This window comes from Aspergillus udagawae (assembly GCF_001078395.1).
Source record: "Aspergillus udagawae IFM 46973 DNA, scaffold_1, whole genome shotgun sequence".
Classification (NCBI taxonomy): Eukaryota; Fungi; Ascomycota; class Eurotiomycetes; order Eurotiales; family Aspergillaceae; genus Aspergillus; species Aspergillus udagawae.
This window is the reverse complement of record NW_025091264.1, coordinates 2618665-2637994: the sequence shown is the minus strand read 5'-3', so window position 1 is coordinate 2637994 and position 19330 is coordinate 2618665. Positions and strand designations below refer to the sequence as shown.

At 49.4% G+C, this 19330-nt stretch overlaps 6 protein-coding genes across 6 annotated transcripts; 2 read left to right on the top strand and 4 right to left on the bottom strand.

Annotated features, from left to right (window-relative positions):
- Positions 1-904: 904 nt before the first annotated feature.
- Positions 905-3091, top strand: Aud_000833 (allantoate permease family MFS transporter; the record flags this gene model as incomplete). Its single annotated transcript, XM_043286337.1, has 8 exons — positions 905-1112; positions 1168-1263; positions 1314-1458; positions 1507-1567; positions 1624-2043; positions 2092-2440; positions 2491-2651; positions 2969-3091. The coding sequence occupies 8 exons, from the start codon at positions 905-907 to the stop codon at positions 3089-3091; spliced, it is 1563 nt and encodes a 520-aa protein (XP_043142272.1).
- Positions 3092-7016: 3925 nt separating this feature from the next.
- On the top strand, positions 7017-8279 carry Aud_000832 (uncharacterized protein; the record flags this gene model as incomplete). The annotated part of the gene is made up of 1 exon (XM_043286336.1): positions 7017-8279. The coding sequence occupies one exon, from the start codon at positions 7017-7019 to the stop codon at positions 8277-8279; it is 1263 nt and encodes a 420-aa protein (XP_043142271.1).
- Positions 8280-8643: 364 nt separating this feature from the next.
- Positions 8644-9338, bottom strand: Aud_000831 (snoRNA-binding rRNA-processing protein IMP3; the record flags this gene model as incomplete). Its single annotated transcript, XM_043286335.1, has 3 exons — positions 8644-8817; positions 8878-9238; positions 9307-9338. 3 exons carry the CDS (start codon positions 9336-9338, stop codon positions 8644-8646), a joined length of 567 nt encoding a protein of 188 aa, XP_043142270.1.
- Positions 9339-10130: 792 nt separating this feature from the next.
- Positions 10131-10910, bottom strand: Aud_000830 (uncharacterized protein; the record flags this gene model as incomplete). Its single annotated transcript, XM_043286334.1, has 1 exon — positions 10131-10910. One exon carries the CDS (start codon positions 10908-10910, stop codon positions 10131-10133), a length of 780 nt encoding a protein of 259 aa, XP_043142269.1.
- Positions 10911-13715: 2805 nt separating this feature from the next.
- Aud_000829 (putative DnaJ domain protein) lies at positions 13716-15040 on the bottom strand (the record flags this gene model as incomplete). Its single annotated transcript, XM_043286333.1, has 2 exons — positions 13716-14805; positions 14877-15040. 2 exons carry the CDS (start codon positions 15038-15040, stop codon positions 13716-13718), a joined length of 1254 nt encoding a protein of 417 aa, XP_043142268.1.
- Positions 15041-15608: 568 nt separating this feature from the next.
- Positions 15609-17881, bottom strand: Aud_000828 (uncharacterized protein; the record flags this gene model as incomplete). Its single annotated transcript, XM_043286332.1, has 2 exons — positions 15609-17431; positions 17485-17881. The coding sequence occupies 2 exons, from the start codon at positions 17879-17881 to the stop codon at positions 15609-15611; spliced, it is 2220 nt and encodes a 739-aa protein (XP_043142267.1).
- Positions 17882-19330: the final 1449 nt, after the last annotated feature.

Sequence of the window (19330 nt, the reverse complement as noted above, 5' to 3'; positions counted from 1 at the left end):
TTTATCTATGTAGCTGATAAGAAAGTGGGCTGGTAGCTTAATATGGAAGGTTTCTTTGACAAGTCAGCGAGTGCAGAAGAGATAACAGCTTTGCATCATGCATTGATGTCTCATTTCAAACAGAATAAGTCCCTCAGGCCATCGATTGAACCTGGATCTGGTGCCGACAATACCTCGACTGAGACAGCCGCAACGCCCCAAATTGACGACTTCCAATCAAATCCCTCTTCAGTGATCGACAGTCCAGGATTATCTCCTCCCAGTCACCCAGACTCACGGTGGTACGGTGGCGCGCTATGGCTTTATTTGCCCGTTGAGCTCCGCTCACTAGACACTGGAGAAGGAGGGGGAATCGATAGGGAATAATAGTATCTAAATAGAGTACTCCAACCAAAGATACGCAGATCAAGGCCACGGCATTGTTAGTATACCCCAACCTCGTTTAGTATCCCCTTCTTTTCACCCATCTTTATCATGATTTGTCTAAGTGCATTCCTAGATGCAGTGGATTAGTCCGATAAATGAATAAGAGCACTCCACAATGTCTGATTGGCTGTTCGCCTGTTCTCCTCTGTTCCCTCATTCTCCCCACGTTACATTGACAACGGAATGGCCTATGGTTCTGTCCGATAAGCTTGCTCTGTCGCCTCCACTACGTCAAGTGGAGTAACAGACACGAGCTCTACGAAGTACCCCAGATAGTGCCTGCTTATCGCTGGTCGCTTTGTCTTGCTAGTACAGGTCAAGTCGGCAATCCAGATAAGAGATGGTGCCGTCGTCTTTCCCCGACAGATGAGGGGAAGAATATGAATAGGCCCCAAGTCTTCCTAGCTTCTTCTGGCCTTTTATTCCATCTTTCAGCTTCTCAATCCCTTTCCAACCTGCGACACACATATTTTTCAAAATGGCCGAGGAAAAGGCTCCCCGACCCACCATGGATCTGAAGTTGGAGAAGCACGCTCATGATGCGGATGAGGCAATGAAGGCTTTTGAGGGTATAGAGGGCGAGTCTATTACCATCGATGAAGAAACGAACAAAAGACTTTTGAAGATTATTGACTGGCATATGATGCCGATCATGTGCTTTGTGTATGGGATGAACTACTTGGATAGTATGGGCCGCGGGATTATTTCTCGAATGGCATAGCAAGCACTAACGGCTGCTAGAAACTACCTTGTCGTATGCTAGTGTCATGGGAATCAAGAAGGATATTAATTTGAAGGGCGATGATTATCAATGGCTGGGGAGTTTATTCTACTTTGGTGCGTACGTCGAATATAGCAGCAGTGGTTTGTCTCTGACAGCCTTACAGGTTACTTGGCGTGGGAGTATCCGACCAGTCGGCTTCTCCAGCGTCTACCCCTAGGGAAATACTCTGCAGCCTGTATCATCATCTGGGGCACCATCTTGTCCTGCTTTGCTGCTGTCAGCAACTTCTCGGGGGCTATCGCAATTCGGTACGGACAAAGTCATATTCCTCGTCAACGCAAATGCTGACTGCATAGGTTCTTCCTGGGTGTTTTTGAAGCTTCCGTCACCCCCGGGTTCGCTCTGCTGACTTCTCAAGTAAGACAGCCACTTCCGACCTGCTGAGATAATTCCACTCTAATACTGTGCTACAGTGGTACACCAAGCAAGAACAGAGCAGTCGAGTCAATATATGGTTCAGCTTCAACGGCTGGGGCCAGATCCTCGGTGGGTTGGTGGCATACGGCATCGCAGTTGGTACGGCGAAGCATGGTTCGGCCATCGAGCCATGGAAGATTGTGTTCCTTTTCACCGGGCTGCTCACGGTGGCCTTGGGCGTAATCTTCTTGTGGGTCGTTCCTGACAGCCAGCTCAATGCCCGCTGGTTGAAGAAAGAAGACCGGATCCTGGCCGTGGCGCGTGTCAAGGTCAACCAGCAAGGTATCGGCAACAAGCATTTCAAGCTTTACCAGGTGAAGGAGGCACTCCTGGACCCGATGACCTGGGCTTTTTTCTTCTACGCACTCATTGCAGATATCCCAAACGGTGGAATTACTAACTTCTTCAGTCAGCTGGTGAGTTGTCGCATCTTGATACTTTGTTCCTCTTCTGACTATCGTTAGATTTCCAGCTTCGGTTACACTGCCGAGCAAAGTCTCTTATACGGTACCCCAGGCGGCGCCGTCGAGGTGGTCGCACTTCTTGTGAACGGATATGTGGGCCAGGTCACCGGACAACGCGTCCTCTGCAGTACCGGCGGTCTCATCACCTCGATCATCGGAATGGTCCTCATTGTTGCCCTGCCGTTATCAAACAACGTCGGCCGTCTGATCGGTTACTACATGACGCAAGCGAGCCCGACGCCATTCGTGGCACTCCTGTCTCTAGTGTCTTCCAACGTCGCCGGCTACACCAAGAAGACAACCGTGGCTGCGCTGTACCTGATCGGTTACTGTGCGGGAAACATTATCGGTAGGGCATCTTCATTTTTATTGCAAAGAATGATGCTAAACAATGGATAGGCCCTCAAGTCTTCCGCCCCAAGGACGCACCCCGATACGTACCCGCCGAGATCACCATTATCGTCTGCTGGGGCGTTTGCCTGCTGCTGCTTGTCTTTATCTGGTGGTGGTACAAAAAGGAGAACAAGCGCAAGGCTCTCATCCGGGCGTCGCCGGACTATGTGAGTCTAGAGAATCAAGCGTGAGTTCCTCATTGCCTGTCTTTCTGCGATACGTTCACTGACATTGATCGAATTCAGGTTCCTTGATTTGACGGACGGAGAGAACCATGAGTTTGTTTATGCGTTGTAGCTCTATCTATCCTAGTTGTGAGTTTGTTGACATATATATTCCAAGATTTCATCTGGAAGGTCAATGTTATGTTTTTATATGGCGGCGTCAGTCGCGTTGGCAACAACGAATTATGGTTCTCAGAGCCTTAAGTCTGGGTGTAGATTGTAGCCAGTCCCCTTATACAGAGCAGTAATCCAATCTGTAGGTTGATATCGACCCGACAACAACGCATCACTCGTACAAAGCTCAAGCCCAATCCTCTGCTCCGCAGCATCGTAAACCATCCAAAAGGAACGTTTCCCTCACAACATATATATACGAGAAGTAAATTTGTACCGTGCACCATTTGTTGTTCTCTATATTAGTTAGTATCAAGCATCTACAATAGCAGCGAAGCAAGCGAACACCATACCTCATTGATCCATCCTTCAAGGACCGAATGTCATATCTGTGGCTCATCACCAGCAGAAGCGTTGCTTGTCTCCAGGCCAATATAGGGAGTTTATATACAAGGGATGCTGCACACATGAAGACTATCTTCGTCAGTATCATTAGCAGATATATAACTATACGTACATAGTAAGTAAACATACCTCATTCACCATAACACCAGGTCCAAGTGATGAAGTCCTTCAGAATAGGACTCGGACGAGGACAAGGAGAAAGGTATCTACCTAAATCGTCAGCTAATCCACCGCACTGCACACAAAGTGTTGAGACTTACTTTTGAATCAAAGGTAAAGAGAGTCGTTACTAGAGCGCACACAACGCATCTGATATCCCAGGCCCGTTCCCAACCACCCAACCAAGGGCCCGTTTATGTCGCTAAGGTAGATGCATATCCGGTTTGGGATGCCCTGGTTAGTATTTTTGATTTTGACAGCTGATTGTCTTTGTTTGGTTGTTTTTGTTTGTTTTTCTCTGTCTTGGTTTTCCTTTTGTGTTTGGTGGTTGATTGGTGGGTGCTGGTGTTTGGGTTGGGGATGAGTAGGGAAGGAAGGGAGGTGCGAGGCACAGGGAAGGCAGGTGCTCAGCAGGGCGATGGGAAGGAAAACAAAGAGGATGTAAATTGGTACTGGACGTGATGGATGTTGTAGGAGAGGGCAGAAGGGGAGAGCAGTAAAAGGAGGGAAGCAGACAAGGGAAAGGTCGAGTTGAGCTTCCACCAGAGGCAGTCGCTCAGAGTCAGAGTGAGTTGCAAGAAGAAAGACGGAAAGAGCAAGGAGGCCTGGGACGGATTGGCTTTTATACCTGTGGTCTCCTCGCTGAACAGCTAGCAGGTCTCAAGCGAGATGCGGTCGATATTCGTCATTCACCGTCATTGACTGTGAACGGTCAAAGGCTACAGAGACTCTATACAAGGACTTTGCTGGAAATTGCTACCACTACAGACAAAGATGAGTTAAGGCTGAGTTTGGTTCTGGTTCAGCAAGATAATGGGCTTTGTTTGCTGGCAACAGGAGAGATACAGTTTTGCTTCCGTGGTTGATGGGCCGGGATGACTCTTTTACTGGCGAGACTCGTCTATGTCGTTCCTGTAACAGTTATGACAGACCGTCATCATTTGCAATTAGCTCGACAACTATGTTCTATGACTGCTACAGCTTGTCGAATGCGAACTATCAGATACTGGGGCCTAGGGTTCGGGATCAGTACGATATACTGCAACGTAGATCTTTTGAAAAGCTCGGTGGAATGTTATGACCACAATCAGTCGAGGATATTTCGAGACACTAGGAAACGGAACCGACTAGTTCTTGTTTTTACCAGACATTTTTCACTGCTGGAGACAAAGGAAGCTTCGAACAAAGGGCCTAGACGAACTGGTCATCGAGTTGAGTCGATAGTCCATTGTTTCAAAATCTTTGTAAAGAACAGAAATAAATCTCCATTGAGAGCGATGAACAAACAAGAAACTTCTGGACAGCTTTCAGAGGACCATTCTCCACGGCCTTATGGCTCGAATAGCGAACTTTCACTGACGACGCGCAAAACAACTCGCTAGCTCTACCAACGGCTGAACGCAGAAATGGTTATGCAGTTGTAAGTGACCTACTATGAGCCACCATATAGAGAACAGATAAAATTGCATAGATTTAAGATTTTCTTGCTTCCCAGGAGCCCAAGAAAGTAACCAATGACTATCACTAGTGCACGAAAACGAGAGAAGTAACAAGTAACAGAAAATAATATCCTGGCCTGGTCGTCAAGAGTTATCTATCAGACACTATTCGTCAGTTTGACGTCCATCTCTATGTGGTGATTGACTGCCCGATCCTGGCAGTCCCGGGCATAAGGCTACGCATGCTGGTCCAAAGATGAGAAGGTTAGAATCATTCTTAAATGTCGAGTGAAAACGGAAGCAGCTTCTGTGAGACTTGAAGGATCTGCTTTATGCACATGGCGCGACCTTCCATGGGAGAACTACCTATTCTCCTGTTCTCTCGACAAGATCACCTGAAGTACTGCTGCACTATCTGGAATGATCAAAGCCCATCCAGATGGCTTGAAGTATCTGCTGCGCCTGATCATGCACTACACGCATGGCAGCAGGCGTAAAACAGAGAGCCGTTCCCCAAAGTCAAATGAACTGGCATATGGCATTTACTAGCTTAGTACAATGCAGACGGAAGAGTAGGACCCGCCTGTCACAAGCAGGCCAACCTACTCAAGAAACCATGAGACCCTGAGAGTTTTGGTTGGTTCTCAAAAGCCAGTGTCGACATGGATTCGAAGTTTAATCAGACATGAACTTGATTGAGCTGTGGATGCCTGTTACTTTATCCTTCTTGGGGAGTCGGCCAACTAATCAAGGACATGAGCCTGTGAATGTATAGCACGGACCAAGCTCTTGATATGACCGGTATCAAAACTGGATCAAGCCCTCATATTCAGGATTCGCGGGACTCTTAACTGATCTGTAAACATTAATCCAGATGGGAGTCCAGATTGACCGCTTTGCAAAAATATAGAAATGGCGGTCAACTGTGTCAGCCAATGGCTGCTACAAGGAGGGGCAGATGACCCGTTGAGCAACCGCGGATGGAGGAAGTCCATGCGCAGGTGTGGGCGTAGTGGAGCAAGTCAGGTGGAGACTAGCGGCATTCTGGCCGAGAAAACTGTCTCGTATCAGGATTGTCCAAGGCAAGTGACAGGCTCAGCTTGTCCCTTGCTTTTGCAGTGTACCTCCCTTGGGGTATTTTCTATCCTTGTACCAGAGGTAATCTATACTCTCAAGTTGCAACTTGCGAATGACGTAGTCTCCAGGGTCAACATCCTCCGATGCTGACACTGCATGAAAGAATCTCCCATGTTTCTTTTGGTTCCTGAAAAGAGCCATGCAGGGGGTCAGGGACAAGGGATCTAGACTCACCTTAGAGGAGACGGGTGGATTCCGCTTTCTTCTACTCCGTTGTGTCCATCCATACTCTGTATGTAATGATGGTAATGGCAAACGGACGAACCCCGCATCTCTTTGCTTTTGAGACTTCCTTTTTGGAGTCTTTCTGACCTGTTCTCGGGCGACTGCGGGGGCTTTTACCTATTCAAGTCCTTATGGTCATTAGGGCGTCAACGCTGGCGACAATCGTTTCTGCATTCATTTGTCGATGAATGATATCAACTAAAATGGGTCCTCTGTTGCCGCTATGGAGATGAACTAGATACTCACACCACGATGATCGCCCTCCGTTGGCAACTTGGCCACCGTTGGGCGCCTACAGTCGGTGAAGAGAATTCTTTCCTAGTATCCTTCAAGTATTTAGTTTCCAGTACCGACTCACTTGCGAAAGAAAAAGGATGAGGTTTCGTCTGGGAATCCCTCCCTAACCTCTTGACACAAATCTTTCGCTGGTTTCAGGTTTCTATTTTCATCCTTAGTCTCATCATTACTCTCTCCTTTCTGCAACATAACATTCTTTATTGTCTTCCTGACCAACGGACTGATCATTCATCATGAGTCTCTTTCAATGATCATCCCGTGGTTTGCCCCTCTCTTCTTTGATCTTCCCCTCCTTGGACCCTAATCTTATCCTACCGATTGGCTGCGTGATGCAAAAGAAGGGTATTTGACTCATTCATATAACCTTGGGATCAACACATTCGTCAGCGGCACTGAGACTTGTCTTCAAGTCGATGGTCTTTTGATTCTTCGCCTCTGACTGGTGCCTTTTGACGGCAAAGCACATGCGAATCTTTGCCGTCCCATTTACCTTTGCTCTTCCCACCTGATGTTTAAGGCAGCGACTAGGAGTATGGCCGCCTCGTTCACATGCCATGGAGCTATACTGCCCAGCGGCAATCCCCATATGAGCCACTCTCATCACGGAAGCCACTCGATCCCTGTAGATGAAGCTGCCCTCGCTTCTGCCATCACAACTACAACTTCGACTTCCACAATAAGTCCTTCTACTACCTTCAGTCTCACTCCTGTCTATGATCAACCTGCTTCGTATCTGACTGTCTCAACTGTGCCATCCCTCAATATCACTACAAGAGCTATCTCGCCCTGCTTAAGCGACATTTCAGAGGCCAAGACCTTCTACAGCACCGTAGAGGTCACTGAGATTCCTGTGGATGCTTGCGATTCGCCTACAGCGTTGGACTTGACGTCGAATGATTGCTTGGACCAGATGGAAACTAGCTTGACACATGTAGTCAGGAAACCAGATACGGCGGCGGCGACGCCTTCAACCCCTACTTCGGGTGGGCATCGCTTGCCAAAAAGGAAACGAACAGTGTCGCCGCCGTCCTCCACAAAATCTCCCGACCATCATCGCTCTACGTCTCGAAGCACTCGCCGGTCCGCACCTACAAGCCGCCGCAGTTCTTTGCATTCGCACCGCCGTGCAGCAACCACTACATCGCTTACACCGTCCATCGTTGATCGAAAGGATCCAGTGGCAAAGCGTGAAGACCTTTTGGCCCTCCATCGCGAGTCCTGTCAACTATTCCAGGACAACGAATTACACCAATCCTGCTTGCAGGAAAGACGATCTGCCCCGGCAACCCTTCCTTATTTGACATCTTGCGCACATCGAGCATCTTCTGAATTCAGTTCACCGCCAGCTTCACCAATTGTCCACACCCGTTTCTCCCCTGCAGCTCGGGAACCAGGGCTGGACACCGGCCTGAGCCCCGATCAGCCGACTTATGTACCCACCGGCGATTCAAGAGCCGCCGGCGCTTCAAAACAGGTGAGGCCAACGGTAATCGACTGGACATCGCCATCTACTCGCAGGCGAGAATATGAGAAAATCGATCGAGCCAGCACCGGTGTCCGGGGATTCTGGCGACGAGTGGCACCCCGGTGGTGCCAATTCGGGGACAATCGCATGCCGTTCTTCGAAGAAGGGAAGAACGGTAAAGGCAACTATGAGGGCAGTGTCCGGAGGTTTCGAATGGACTTGCCTGACGAGCCAGCTGATGAGACGGGCAAGTCGAGGTCCCGTAGAGGCCTGAAGTTCAAGAAGAAGTTGATCGTTCATGGATTTGCCCCTCGGCGGAGTACGTGTTAGTCTCTGAGTTGCATCTCGAGCTTTTTCATGTTGCGTCTTGTTTAGCGTGCTGCTTGTCGCGGGCGATGTTGGTGCAGCAATGATACCACGATGATTACACTGCCGACCTGCCTGGTTTCGTGTTTCTGAAGGCTTTTTCTCGACCCAGTTGATACGGGTGTAGACTTGAGATTGTGATACCCTGCCATCATGGCCTTTTTTCTTTGTCTTAGTCTTAGCATATCAAAACATATTATATATGAAAATGAGTTTAATGAATGAGTACTTTTCTAGATCTCCAGTAATGTACGTAAAACACCCAACGCCATGCAAATGCAATATATGGGTATCGATAGAAGCATACAACCATCAGGCCCAGCAGCACCTACAACAGATCAAAATCATCCAGGTTATCCCTGTAGCGCATGATATTGCGCTTGATCTTGCTGCTATCCACCCAGGTGATATGATCCTCCATATTGCGCGTAACCAGATAAGCCGGGTCCGTGACGATCTCCGGCCCACAGCGCACATGTCCCTGCTCGATATACGTGACAGCCTACCCAGTCAGTACCTGCTTTGTTTTTCGGTCAGAAAGGAGGGAAAAAAAAAAACATACAGCCTTGATCGTCTCCACCATCCCCGTCCGCACCATCACAACCGCCAACCTCCTCCTGCAAAACGCCGAAACCGTCACCTCGCGCTCCACCCGTGACAACCCCGCCCCTTGCTCGCGCGACTGCTTCAGCAGCCCCATCCGCCACAGCTTATCCAGAACCTCGGACTCGATCTTCTTGCGCAGCGGGTCCGAGTCCGGGTCTAGCTGGGAGAGCTTGTGGGCGAGTTGGCGGAGGGAGCCGGCCAGTGCGTTGTAGGACTTGTAGTCTGTGTCGTTTTGGAGGTGGTAGCGTTGCCGGATCTGGTGCTCGCGGTGGCCGCCGTCGGATTTGTAGTTTATGAAGTCGACCTTCCGGAGGAGTCTATATGTTTGTTAGGTAAGTTATTGCTTCTCAGTACGGGGTTGAGGGTGACAGGGGATGGACCGTACTTTTTCTCGTGGTATTTGAGTTGGCGGACCATTTTGAAGATTATATGCAGGCTTTCGAAAAGAAGGAATGAATTTGGCGATTGCGATTGGAGATGAGAGGCTTGTCGTGGTGAGGATAAAAATTCTATGGATGAAAGGCGGTGTGGGGTTCTGCTGGAGGTTTGGTGCAAAGTGTGCAAACTGCACATGAGATTCTGGATCGGTGGTCGGGTTCGCTATTCCTATTCGGGTATAGTGTTTATTTGCAACAATAGACGTCGAATGCCATTTATCTATCTACAGCATGCCCGCAGAAGCGCACATTTTATGCGCAAGTGTGCTACTCAATCAGGATAACCATGCTAGCTGATCTGGCAATTACCCGGGTTGCCTGGTGGTTACTACATTTCCATCATGTAACCCTGAAGGAAGGTCTTGTATCTAGCAAAAATTTGCGGATCAGCTTATGGGTGTTGACGCCGAAGCCTCAAGGCTGGAACTTTAGAGCTTCATGGACATCGTCGGCCACTTCAAATATTAACAAGAGTATTTATGTTAGCGGTTATTTCTTATATGGTGGACAAATGCACTAATTCCAACACCTTAGGGTCAAGGTTTAGCACGAGGTATACTCAAAGCCGGAGAATCTGAACATAGCAATCCTTCCTCACTAATGACATTTGGCAAACGTCTGCTTATTCACATCAACAAGAGCATAGTGCAAATATGATATATCCAGGCCCAGAATGATCGTTTACACCTGAAGCCAACCAAGATCCGCCCCTCTCTCTGGGGGACAGAGACGTGTCCGCGTCACTGATTGGAGATCTGCAAAAGTTGTCCGCTTAGGAGTTATAAGCGATTCCCTCACAGAGCTCAAAGCTATCCCCGCTACCTGGTTCCGAAATAACGATTTTGCTGTCGTTGTTGTCAATATTGAAGCTTGTCAAGAAATCACCAAACAAAAATTTGGTTTGAACTGTCTCAGAACCACTTTTCTGGATCCTGACCGGCCGCAATTCACCACCGGGACCAATCGTATTAATGACTATCTTGTCGCTGGCGATGAGAGGAATCTTAGGAGACATGACTTTGGCCCCTGTAATAGTGACAACAAACCGAGTTCGCTTGTAGTCAGAAAGCCATGTTCCCTTTTGGTCCTGATACCAGTAGGAGTTCGGATACCCCCGTCGGCGTATGAAGAAACTGTACCCAGACAACCAGTCATCGTCCTTGTTGACAGCAGTCTGCTGAGCGATTACTCTCCACTGATACGTTATGCGGCCGCCCATCCAATAGATTTTGATTTTGCCAATCAAATCATTGAGGACAGTGCCTTCAGCAGTGTTGGCGGAAGCGTTTTTGCCGGAAAGAGCAAAATGCAGCGTCGCTCCAACGTCTCCATCGTCGCAGTTGATTGACCAGAATCTAGAAGACTCCCTGTTGAGTTGGTAGATGTTGATGACCTTTGATTGCGGGTTGCCTAGTTTGATCTGCTGGTTCTCCAACAAAATGCGGAAGAATGTATCGGTAGTGTTTCGATCAGGGGAGATAACGAGCCAGTTATAGTCGTCATCGTTTCCATCACCCGGTCTCTTCAAGCAGAGATAGCTGTAGTAGGCCATGGTGGTGGCTGTATACGGTTGTTTTGCAAAGGTATGTAAAAGTTGGATGAGAATATAAATAGATGAAGTGAAACTATGACAAGAATTCTTGATTGCGAAGAATGACAAGAGCTGCTTCCTAGTCTGACTGACCTGCTGAACCCCAAGCAAAGTTCCTCTTGATGGTTTATATAGCCTTTCCTCTCACTGAATGACTGTGCCTTACTATCAGTCTTGCTGAGGTATAGAGTAAGGTTTGACCAATGCACTCCAGCGACGAAGCACATAAGCTGAAGCACATTTGTTAGCCTTTCGCTTTTACTGTCCACATCCTTGCATTATCCTCGGAGGGTATGATTGAGATCGTGCCAGAAATGTCAGCTGGACGTGGGAAAGAACACCTAAGGTGAACTGGACTCCCTAACCAGCCAGCCACCAGTATCCAGGACACAATCACCAAACTTTTATTGGTGCCAACAATACTATCTAGCCATTTCTGTGTGGTAGGCCTCCTGCACAGAAAAGGCCAGGCCTGACATCTTGTTGTGTAGCTGGGGATGGCTGCTCTTCTCTGCAGCTGAATTAGTAAGGATATTCTCAAAAAGAGACTTGTACTTAGCTATGACGTTCACGGAGCATCAAGGAACAAGGGAGCATGGTGCTGTGGCTTGCATTAGATTTGTGATGAACGAGTTTAACAAGCAGATTTCTAACTACTCTGCTCTCAGCTCTCTACAGCAGCTATGCTCTGTTCTTTGCGCATGGTTGCATTGCACTAAAGTAACCAGGATTATATGCTATTTACGGATACTTCAGCTCATTCAGCAGAACTTTCACTGAGTATTAAGTAATAGAGAAAGCATGGTGCTATAGCCTACATTAGACCTTGTGATGAATGCGCAAAACAAGCAGATTTCTGACCCTTGACGCAATATAAAATCGGAGAAGCTATACTAAAACAGTTTAAATGGACTAGTTCCTCATCTCCCAGGAGAGGATAGTCTCCTCATATCGAACGACGCAAAAGGATCCTTGAAAGGCCAAAAGCTAGCTGATAAGATTCAACCAGCAGCACCTTATTGCGCTATATCCTGACTGCATGTTGTCCTAGTCTTCAGTAGCTCAAGCAATCACACTGCTAGCCTGAATTAACCGAAGGACCCCGTGGGACGAGAGTAAAAGTTAAGCTTTTCGGGACGGATCCTATTTGTGACCATCCAAGGTGCAGGAGCTATAGGATTGCTGATCCAGAGGTCGAATTGCAGATTTTAAATTAATGTCAGTGGGTTGAATCAAGTGGAAATTGAATCGAAAGGCTGGTTAAGACAATAATTAGAAAACACAATGTGGGATATTGTACTATGAAGTCTAACATATTCAGACTTATACCTATCATTGCTGGTCCTGACACGAGGAAGCTGCGTCGTGCGAGATACCTGGGAAACTATGCAAACTGTACAATATCAAGGGTCAAATCTACCGTGGCTGGCTGAGATAGAACAAAGTTGGTGTCATGCATAAATGCCTCAATTCATTTGTAAAACAGGAACATGTCACATGTACGTGCCTATCAAGGATAAATGTTAGCTACCTGAGGTTACATTGCCATCCTTGCAGTCAGGATGATTAACACAGGACCCTGGTTGCCTTACTACCTTGAGATTCTGCCATGACAGCCACAGACAGCGCCAGGAACGACATAATTCGCCAGAATCTCATAGTTGCCTAACAGGCTGAAGACTTAGTCTCCTTCTTTGCGTCTCCAGTGTCGTTCACACTCACAGCGACTTCCCATAGGGCAAGTAAGAGAGCACTTCTATATTTCTAAAAAGGGCAAAGAACAACATCCCCGCGAAGCAAGACCCATATACTAGCGCATGGGGTACTTATAGCAGGAACAAGTGAGTTCATGGCGCAAGATATCTTATACAACCGAATTATAAACTGATGTGTATTCAAGGATGCAATACTTACAAAGACTGCCTATCTGAATGCTCAAGTAAAAACTTTGAAGTGGTCCTGGATCGCTGCAGTAATGGCCTTTGTTTTGCAAACTTTTACTGTGTCTAAGGTCAATGATTATTGGAGTGCAGGCTCCTCACTCCCTAGTGGAGGGAGGAAAGATCCTGTGGCAAACCTGTTGCATCTAGTTAACAGTGGCAACAGTGGTGAAATGTATGCTCAGGCTTGATATAGGTCTTCCCTTTTGTGTAAGATATATCTCCTGGCAAATGCAAAGGCTTTGTCAACCATTAGTTTCATTATAACAACATCAGTTGAAATGTTGGTACAAGTAAGCAAAGAAACCTGTTCAGAAGATAGATTAGCTGGATTGAGTGTTGTGTGGACCAGCAATCCTAACCAGCGATCAAGGCCTGGAATCCTAGATCACTGTCGAGTCTCACCTCTAACCGCTGAACTACTAATCTTGCAGCGGCTCCGATGCCATAGGCCAGGCTGGGCTTTGATTCCGAGGTTGTGGCTCTGGTTCACACACTTCCAGCCCTCAGAAACGAGGCAGTACGCGGCTACCAAGAGGAAGGAGTCGAGCTCATCCCCCGTGCAAAACAGGTGAAATACTTTGCGCAACCGAACGGTGTCGGCGATGAGATGCTCGAGGATCTACGATGGTGGATTGGACTGATAAGGAGGCCGTTTGAGCCCTGCTGCGCCGAGATTATTAGGGCGGAACTGGCGTGGACGATGGTGACCCTGGGGACTGTTTTTTTGGGCCACACAGCATTAAATACTAGCAGTAGGCGCCTTTGATGGATAGTTTTATCTCATTCTTGTCTAGTCTATCAGATGTACAGAAATGAAGACGTATTATAATTCATCTTTGCCCTCTGAAGGCATAGGCCGGCCACTGTCCTTGCCGAGATCGACCCCGTTCTTCTTGCGCCATTTCTCCCAGATGGCCCAGAAATCTTTCTCCATCCCGCTCTCCATCTGGTCCGGCAGGACGACGGTGTACTCGACGTACAGGTTGCCCGGCTCAGAATCGTGGTCGTGGTGCTCGTGCAAATGACCCTCGGAGTAAAAGGGCATGCCCTCGCCCTCGACCGTCTCGACGGAAAGCGGCTGGACAACCTCGCCGCGCTTGCGGCCCAGCTGCACGACATGCCCATCCAGATGCGTAATGTTGCGCGTCCAATCGCCCATCCACGCCTCCCGCAGCGAGAGCACCTCCCTCCAGAACAGGTGCCTGCCCTTGCGCCGGAAGAACGTGCCGTCGTTGCGGCGCTCCTGGTCGGCCGCCAGCTCGGGTTCCTTCTCCTCCAGCACCAGGATCAGATCGCCCGCCACCCAGTCGGGGCTCTCGTCGCCCTCGTTCTCAAACACCAGCCGCGTACCCTTGTCCATGCCCGGCTCCACCGTCGCAACCGTCTCCACCTCGCGCCGCACAACCCGCTGCCCCGCACACACAGGACATGGCTTCTTAATCGTCTTGCCCTGGCCGTGGCACGCGTCGCACGGCATCTGCACCTGCTGGTACATCCCCGGCGCAAGCATGTGCTTCTGGATTATCCTTCCCCGCCCACTGCACTTGGGGCACGTTACCACCTGCCGGTCCGCCGACCCCGTCCCCTCGCAGGCATCGCAGATCTGCTGCTTCTCAATCCCAAACCGGATCTCCCGCCCCTTGTAGAAATCCTGCAGCGGCAGCCCCACCCGCATCTCCATGTCCGGTCCGCGCCTGTGGCCCGGCGCATGCCCGAAGTGTCCGCCGCCGCCGAAAAACCGCGAGAACAGATCAAAGGGGTCGTTCGCAGGGCGTCCTGCCGTCCCGCCCTGCCGGTGCTGCTCGATTCCCTCGTGGCCGTACTGGTCGTAGATTTTCCGCGTGGCAGATGTGGAGAGCACATCGTAGGCGTCTGCGATTTCGACGAATTTCTCACGCGCCGTCTCGTCGCCTCTGTCCGTACAGTTTAGCTTCTCCCCATTCCTTTCTCTCTTGCTGGCGCCTTTGAGTGGTAATAGACTTACGGATTCTTGTCCGGATGGAACTTCTTGCTCAGCGTCCGATATGCGCGCTTGATATCCCGCTCCGAGGCGGAGCGGTCCAGCCCCAGGATCTTATAGTAATCCTCCTTGGCCACCGCCAGGACCAGACAGAGGGCAATCGCAAGCAGAATTATAATTAGACGCATTGTGATGATTGGTGGGCAAGCTGCATCACAGCCGCGCTTACACGTAGCAATTGGTCAACGATGTCTCAATAGTCAATGCCAGGTCGGTGTATCGTGTATTTGTATTTCTGGAGCAGAGGTATAGCTTGTGAAGTAAAGACCAGACTTTGTATGTGATGTTGTGTTGATTGGAGTGGTCCTGGATGCTAGAGGAAGTCTCGAGATCAGCAAAGAACTCAAGATCGAGTTGCTGCTGGCGGTGATTGTTTTGCGATTGCCCTGGACTGATTGCGCGGTGTTTGGCCAGCCGCTGATAAAGTCCGCGTTGATAGAGAGGTCGTAGCTTTTGATTAGGTGGCCGCAACGTGGAGGAAAATGGTTTGTCCGGTCACGTGGCGGGCATTTTTGCCCAGTTATTGAGGTATCCATAGATTGTGAATGTTGACTGTAAGGATAATGTGATCATATCGGATAAATTAACTAGATTAAAAGTATAGAGTGGTAGAGAGGGTGGTTGGACTGTCGTATCAAATGTACAGTGGAACAAAGATAGCACTCATACAACCAGTGACAAAGTCAAATTCAACACTTAAGTACTTCCCCAAGACCGGCCGACAACATCGAAAATCTCATTCCGCCATGTCCGTCCAAGACCCTGGCTCTGATCTCCCTCCTCGATGGCCTCTTGAGCCCGCAATCCCTCCTCCCGCCACACCTTCACAATACTTCCAGGCGCATAGACGTCCTTGAAGACACCGCTGCTTGGGGCTTCAAAGCCGACCCGGGTTTCGACGTCCGTCTCTGGCAGCCTCAACCGGGCCAGTACGGCCCGGACAAAGGTCGCCAGGTCCTGCGGATTGGCAATCCGAGCGGCCCGAAGTCGTTCTCGGGCAAATACCAACTCTCGGTTGAGGGCAAATGCCGCCTGGACAATGGACTCGGCGATCTTCTTCTCCAACACGCGGCGCACCAGATGCTTCAGGAAGGGCTTGGTCAGCCACAGGAGGAATTTCCATTTGCTCTTGTGTATTTTGTAGTCGAGCTTGTGGATTCGAACGCGCACGCCGCGCAGGGTAAAGATCTGCTCCAGGCGTTCCCGCCCCACTTCCACATCGAGCGAGATGTCGATGCCCCGTCTGTCGAGATAGAAGCTGGCAATGCCTTCGTCTTTGATGCGGAACAACGGCCACGCATGAGTGCGGATCCAGTAGCCAAACTCGGATGCACTGATGTTGAGGCCAAAGACCGTCGCAGTAAATGTGGTTTTGAGGTCTGTCGACGTTCTCTTTGAATGCTTCTTCAGAATGTCAATGTCGTTGCGCGTGGTTAGGTGCATACGGTAGGGCAGGAACGATGAGAAATTGACCGTGTGACCGGGCTCAAGGATCAAGTTCTCAATCAACAGATCCATTTCTGGTGCGGATATCTCCAGCCGCGGAATTGGGATATATTGGATACTGCGAACGATAATGGGCAAGAAGATTTCTGCCATGTCTGATGGCAGCTGGCTTTTACGGTCTTGGTAGCCGTTCCATGCATCCCTGTAGATCTTGCGAGTCACGTCAACAAGTTTCGAAACTTGAGTATCCTCAGGTACAGTCCGCAGTGTGCGCTTCGCCTGAGCTAGGAAGGCGTCCACGTCCCGACGCAGGGTAGTTTCGGCGCCGACATTCTTCGACTTCTCCTTCAGCTCGTCTACTTTTTGAGGAGCCTTGTCAAAGAACTTGGGGTCCGTCAGCATTTCCTGGAGCGCGGCTCCAATATCCGACATGAACTTCTCGAACTCTGGGTCTTTGTTGGCATGCTTGATGACATCCTTGAATCTCTGTTCCAACTTCTGCCACTCTTCGGCATCTCCATACGACTGAAGCAGCTTCCAAAACTGCTCCATTGCCTGTTTGAGATCTTCGTTGACATCAACTTCTTCTTCGGCCGTGGAGACGACCTCTGAGGCGGCGTTGGCGTACAGCTGCGCATACCGCTGCACCATCTGTGACAGAGTCGCCACCGAGTCAGAATAATCCGATCGCTCTCGCAGCTTGATGACGGCTTGCTTAAGCCGATGCAGCAGCGTGTCTCGCTCTTGTCCGGCAAGATGCTCCTTGGCACTGTCAATGGCTTCCCGACCAGTGTCTTTCAGCCCATGCCCCGCAACCTCTGCGACTTGGGTGACTTCCTTGCGGAGCTCCTCACCCGATACGGCTCGACCGTCGCCCGCACCCGCGCCTTGAACCGCACCCCGTTCCTCTTCGGACGGCTTGAGCTTTTCTCCGACCTGTTTTGAGGTATCAGACAGAGCGAGAGCCGTGTCGGAGAAGATTTCCCGGCCAACGGTGGTGAGGTCCTCGACAAAGAGACGAAAGTCGGCATTGGTGAGGAGCAGGCTTCCCACGGTGCGGAGACTGGCATATGCTATTCAACGTTATTAGCACAATGCCTTCGAATGAGATTGACAAATGTCATACCTGCTTTGGTGTCCCGCCGAGCTTTGACCTGAGAAGCACGGCGACTAACTTCAGACGTATCTATCGATGCTCTAGACTTGGAGAGATGCCACAAGAATTCCTGCAGCTGGTCATCCCCGTTCTTTTCCCGCAGAAACTCAATGAATATTTCAATCCAGAGGCGGCAGTCCCGGGCTAGCTGGCGGCCGACAGAACCGATGTCTTGGTTGCGAGGGTTGAGAACATCCGAAGCCAGAAGCGTACGTAGATTGGCGATGGTCTGATCGGTGGATGGCATATAACCCTCGGAAAGGGCGCGGAGCATCTGATAGCTATGCAACTTCTGATGCAGACGACGCTGGCGTGAGGTATCATCCTCGTAGCGAGGCAGGAGTGGCTCCGTTTCTCCTCCAGGCATGATGATGGTGGGTGTGGTACTGGGCACCCCGCAGCTCGGTACTTCGTGTAAACTTGGAGCTAGGGATAAGAATCGCCGGAAATGAGTGCCTTGTTGATGCTGAATTGATTAAAAGAACCGTTCCGGGGGCGATTGAGAAAGAAGGATGTTTCAGCAGCTCTACTAGGATGAGACAGGCCAAGGTGGTAAGATGTGCATCATCGCAGCAGCTTTTCCTGATTTGCTGTCAAGCATGGACAGCTACTCTCACTCTTGCGTCACTCCAACCTTGGCGTCTTATCGCAGTCAGGTGATCTTATCACATAATTTACGGACTTGTCATACACAATTGGATGAAACACCTCATGCTGCTTGATATTAACTATCTATTTAACTTCTGCAATATTGAAACAAGAGCGACTGGCGGTCATATCTATCTACAAGTAGTTTATTTCCAACCACAATGCCAAGTGTCAATAATGTGGAGAGTTGGAGCGACGTCCTTATCTAACAGCAATGCTTATCGATAAAGGTATCGTGGGTCTAGAACGATGCGGAGAATCTTTTCTGTGGAGTGTCCTCCGTACCTCTCTACTACTCCCGTACCTACGGCATTTCATCGAACCAAGCCAGATCGAGGTGTACAGGGCCTCGTGCCATGGTATTGATGCGCTTCAGGGGTGACTTCGAATCTCACGCTCAATTATTTGCTTCAACCATGTTCATTAGATGATCCCCAATCCAATCAATGAGAGAAACCAAAGCTAAGGATCAACATGTTCCCACGGTAGCACAGAGAGGATGTCAACAAGGGGCTATAACATAGAATGCTCAATTCCTGACCAGAATCATGGTGTATGAATTACGACGGGAGTATATGGATCAAACAAGAGATGGGTGGAATAATCCTCTACATTTGTATACAATGTAAAAGTCATTGACACCTCAGTAGGCATAACGTGGTCTGGGGGAAAGAGGGTGTCTTGGGTCTCCACACCCAGCCACCGAGACTTTTGACGGCTGAGTCTGGGGTAACCTTCTTCCGTAGCCAGACTGCAGTAGCTTAGAACAGATTGCTCTGTCAATCGTACCTTATTCGCATAGTAGATACACCAGAGCTCAATCCGAGTCTCTCCGAAGTCCGTCTGATGATGACGCACATATCGTTAAAAGTTGTGTTACTGACGGGAGTGTAACTTCAGCCTCGTAGTACGTAACGAGTCAGGTGGCTGGCATCAGTTGTTGGGATTGCAATCTCAACCGTGCTGAGGGGAAACTCAACGGTCTCTGGTGTACGATGTATATATGATCACAATTCCGCACATCTTACGAGTACCTGTAAGGACTTAGTTCTGGCAATAGTCCAATGGCAGATGGAAGAATGATCATCGCCAATGCCGGATGGTCAAGCTTTAAGCTTCATGCCATCGAATCTGGGGATATCCTTGTGGAGCATTTCTCCTCGCATCG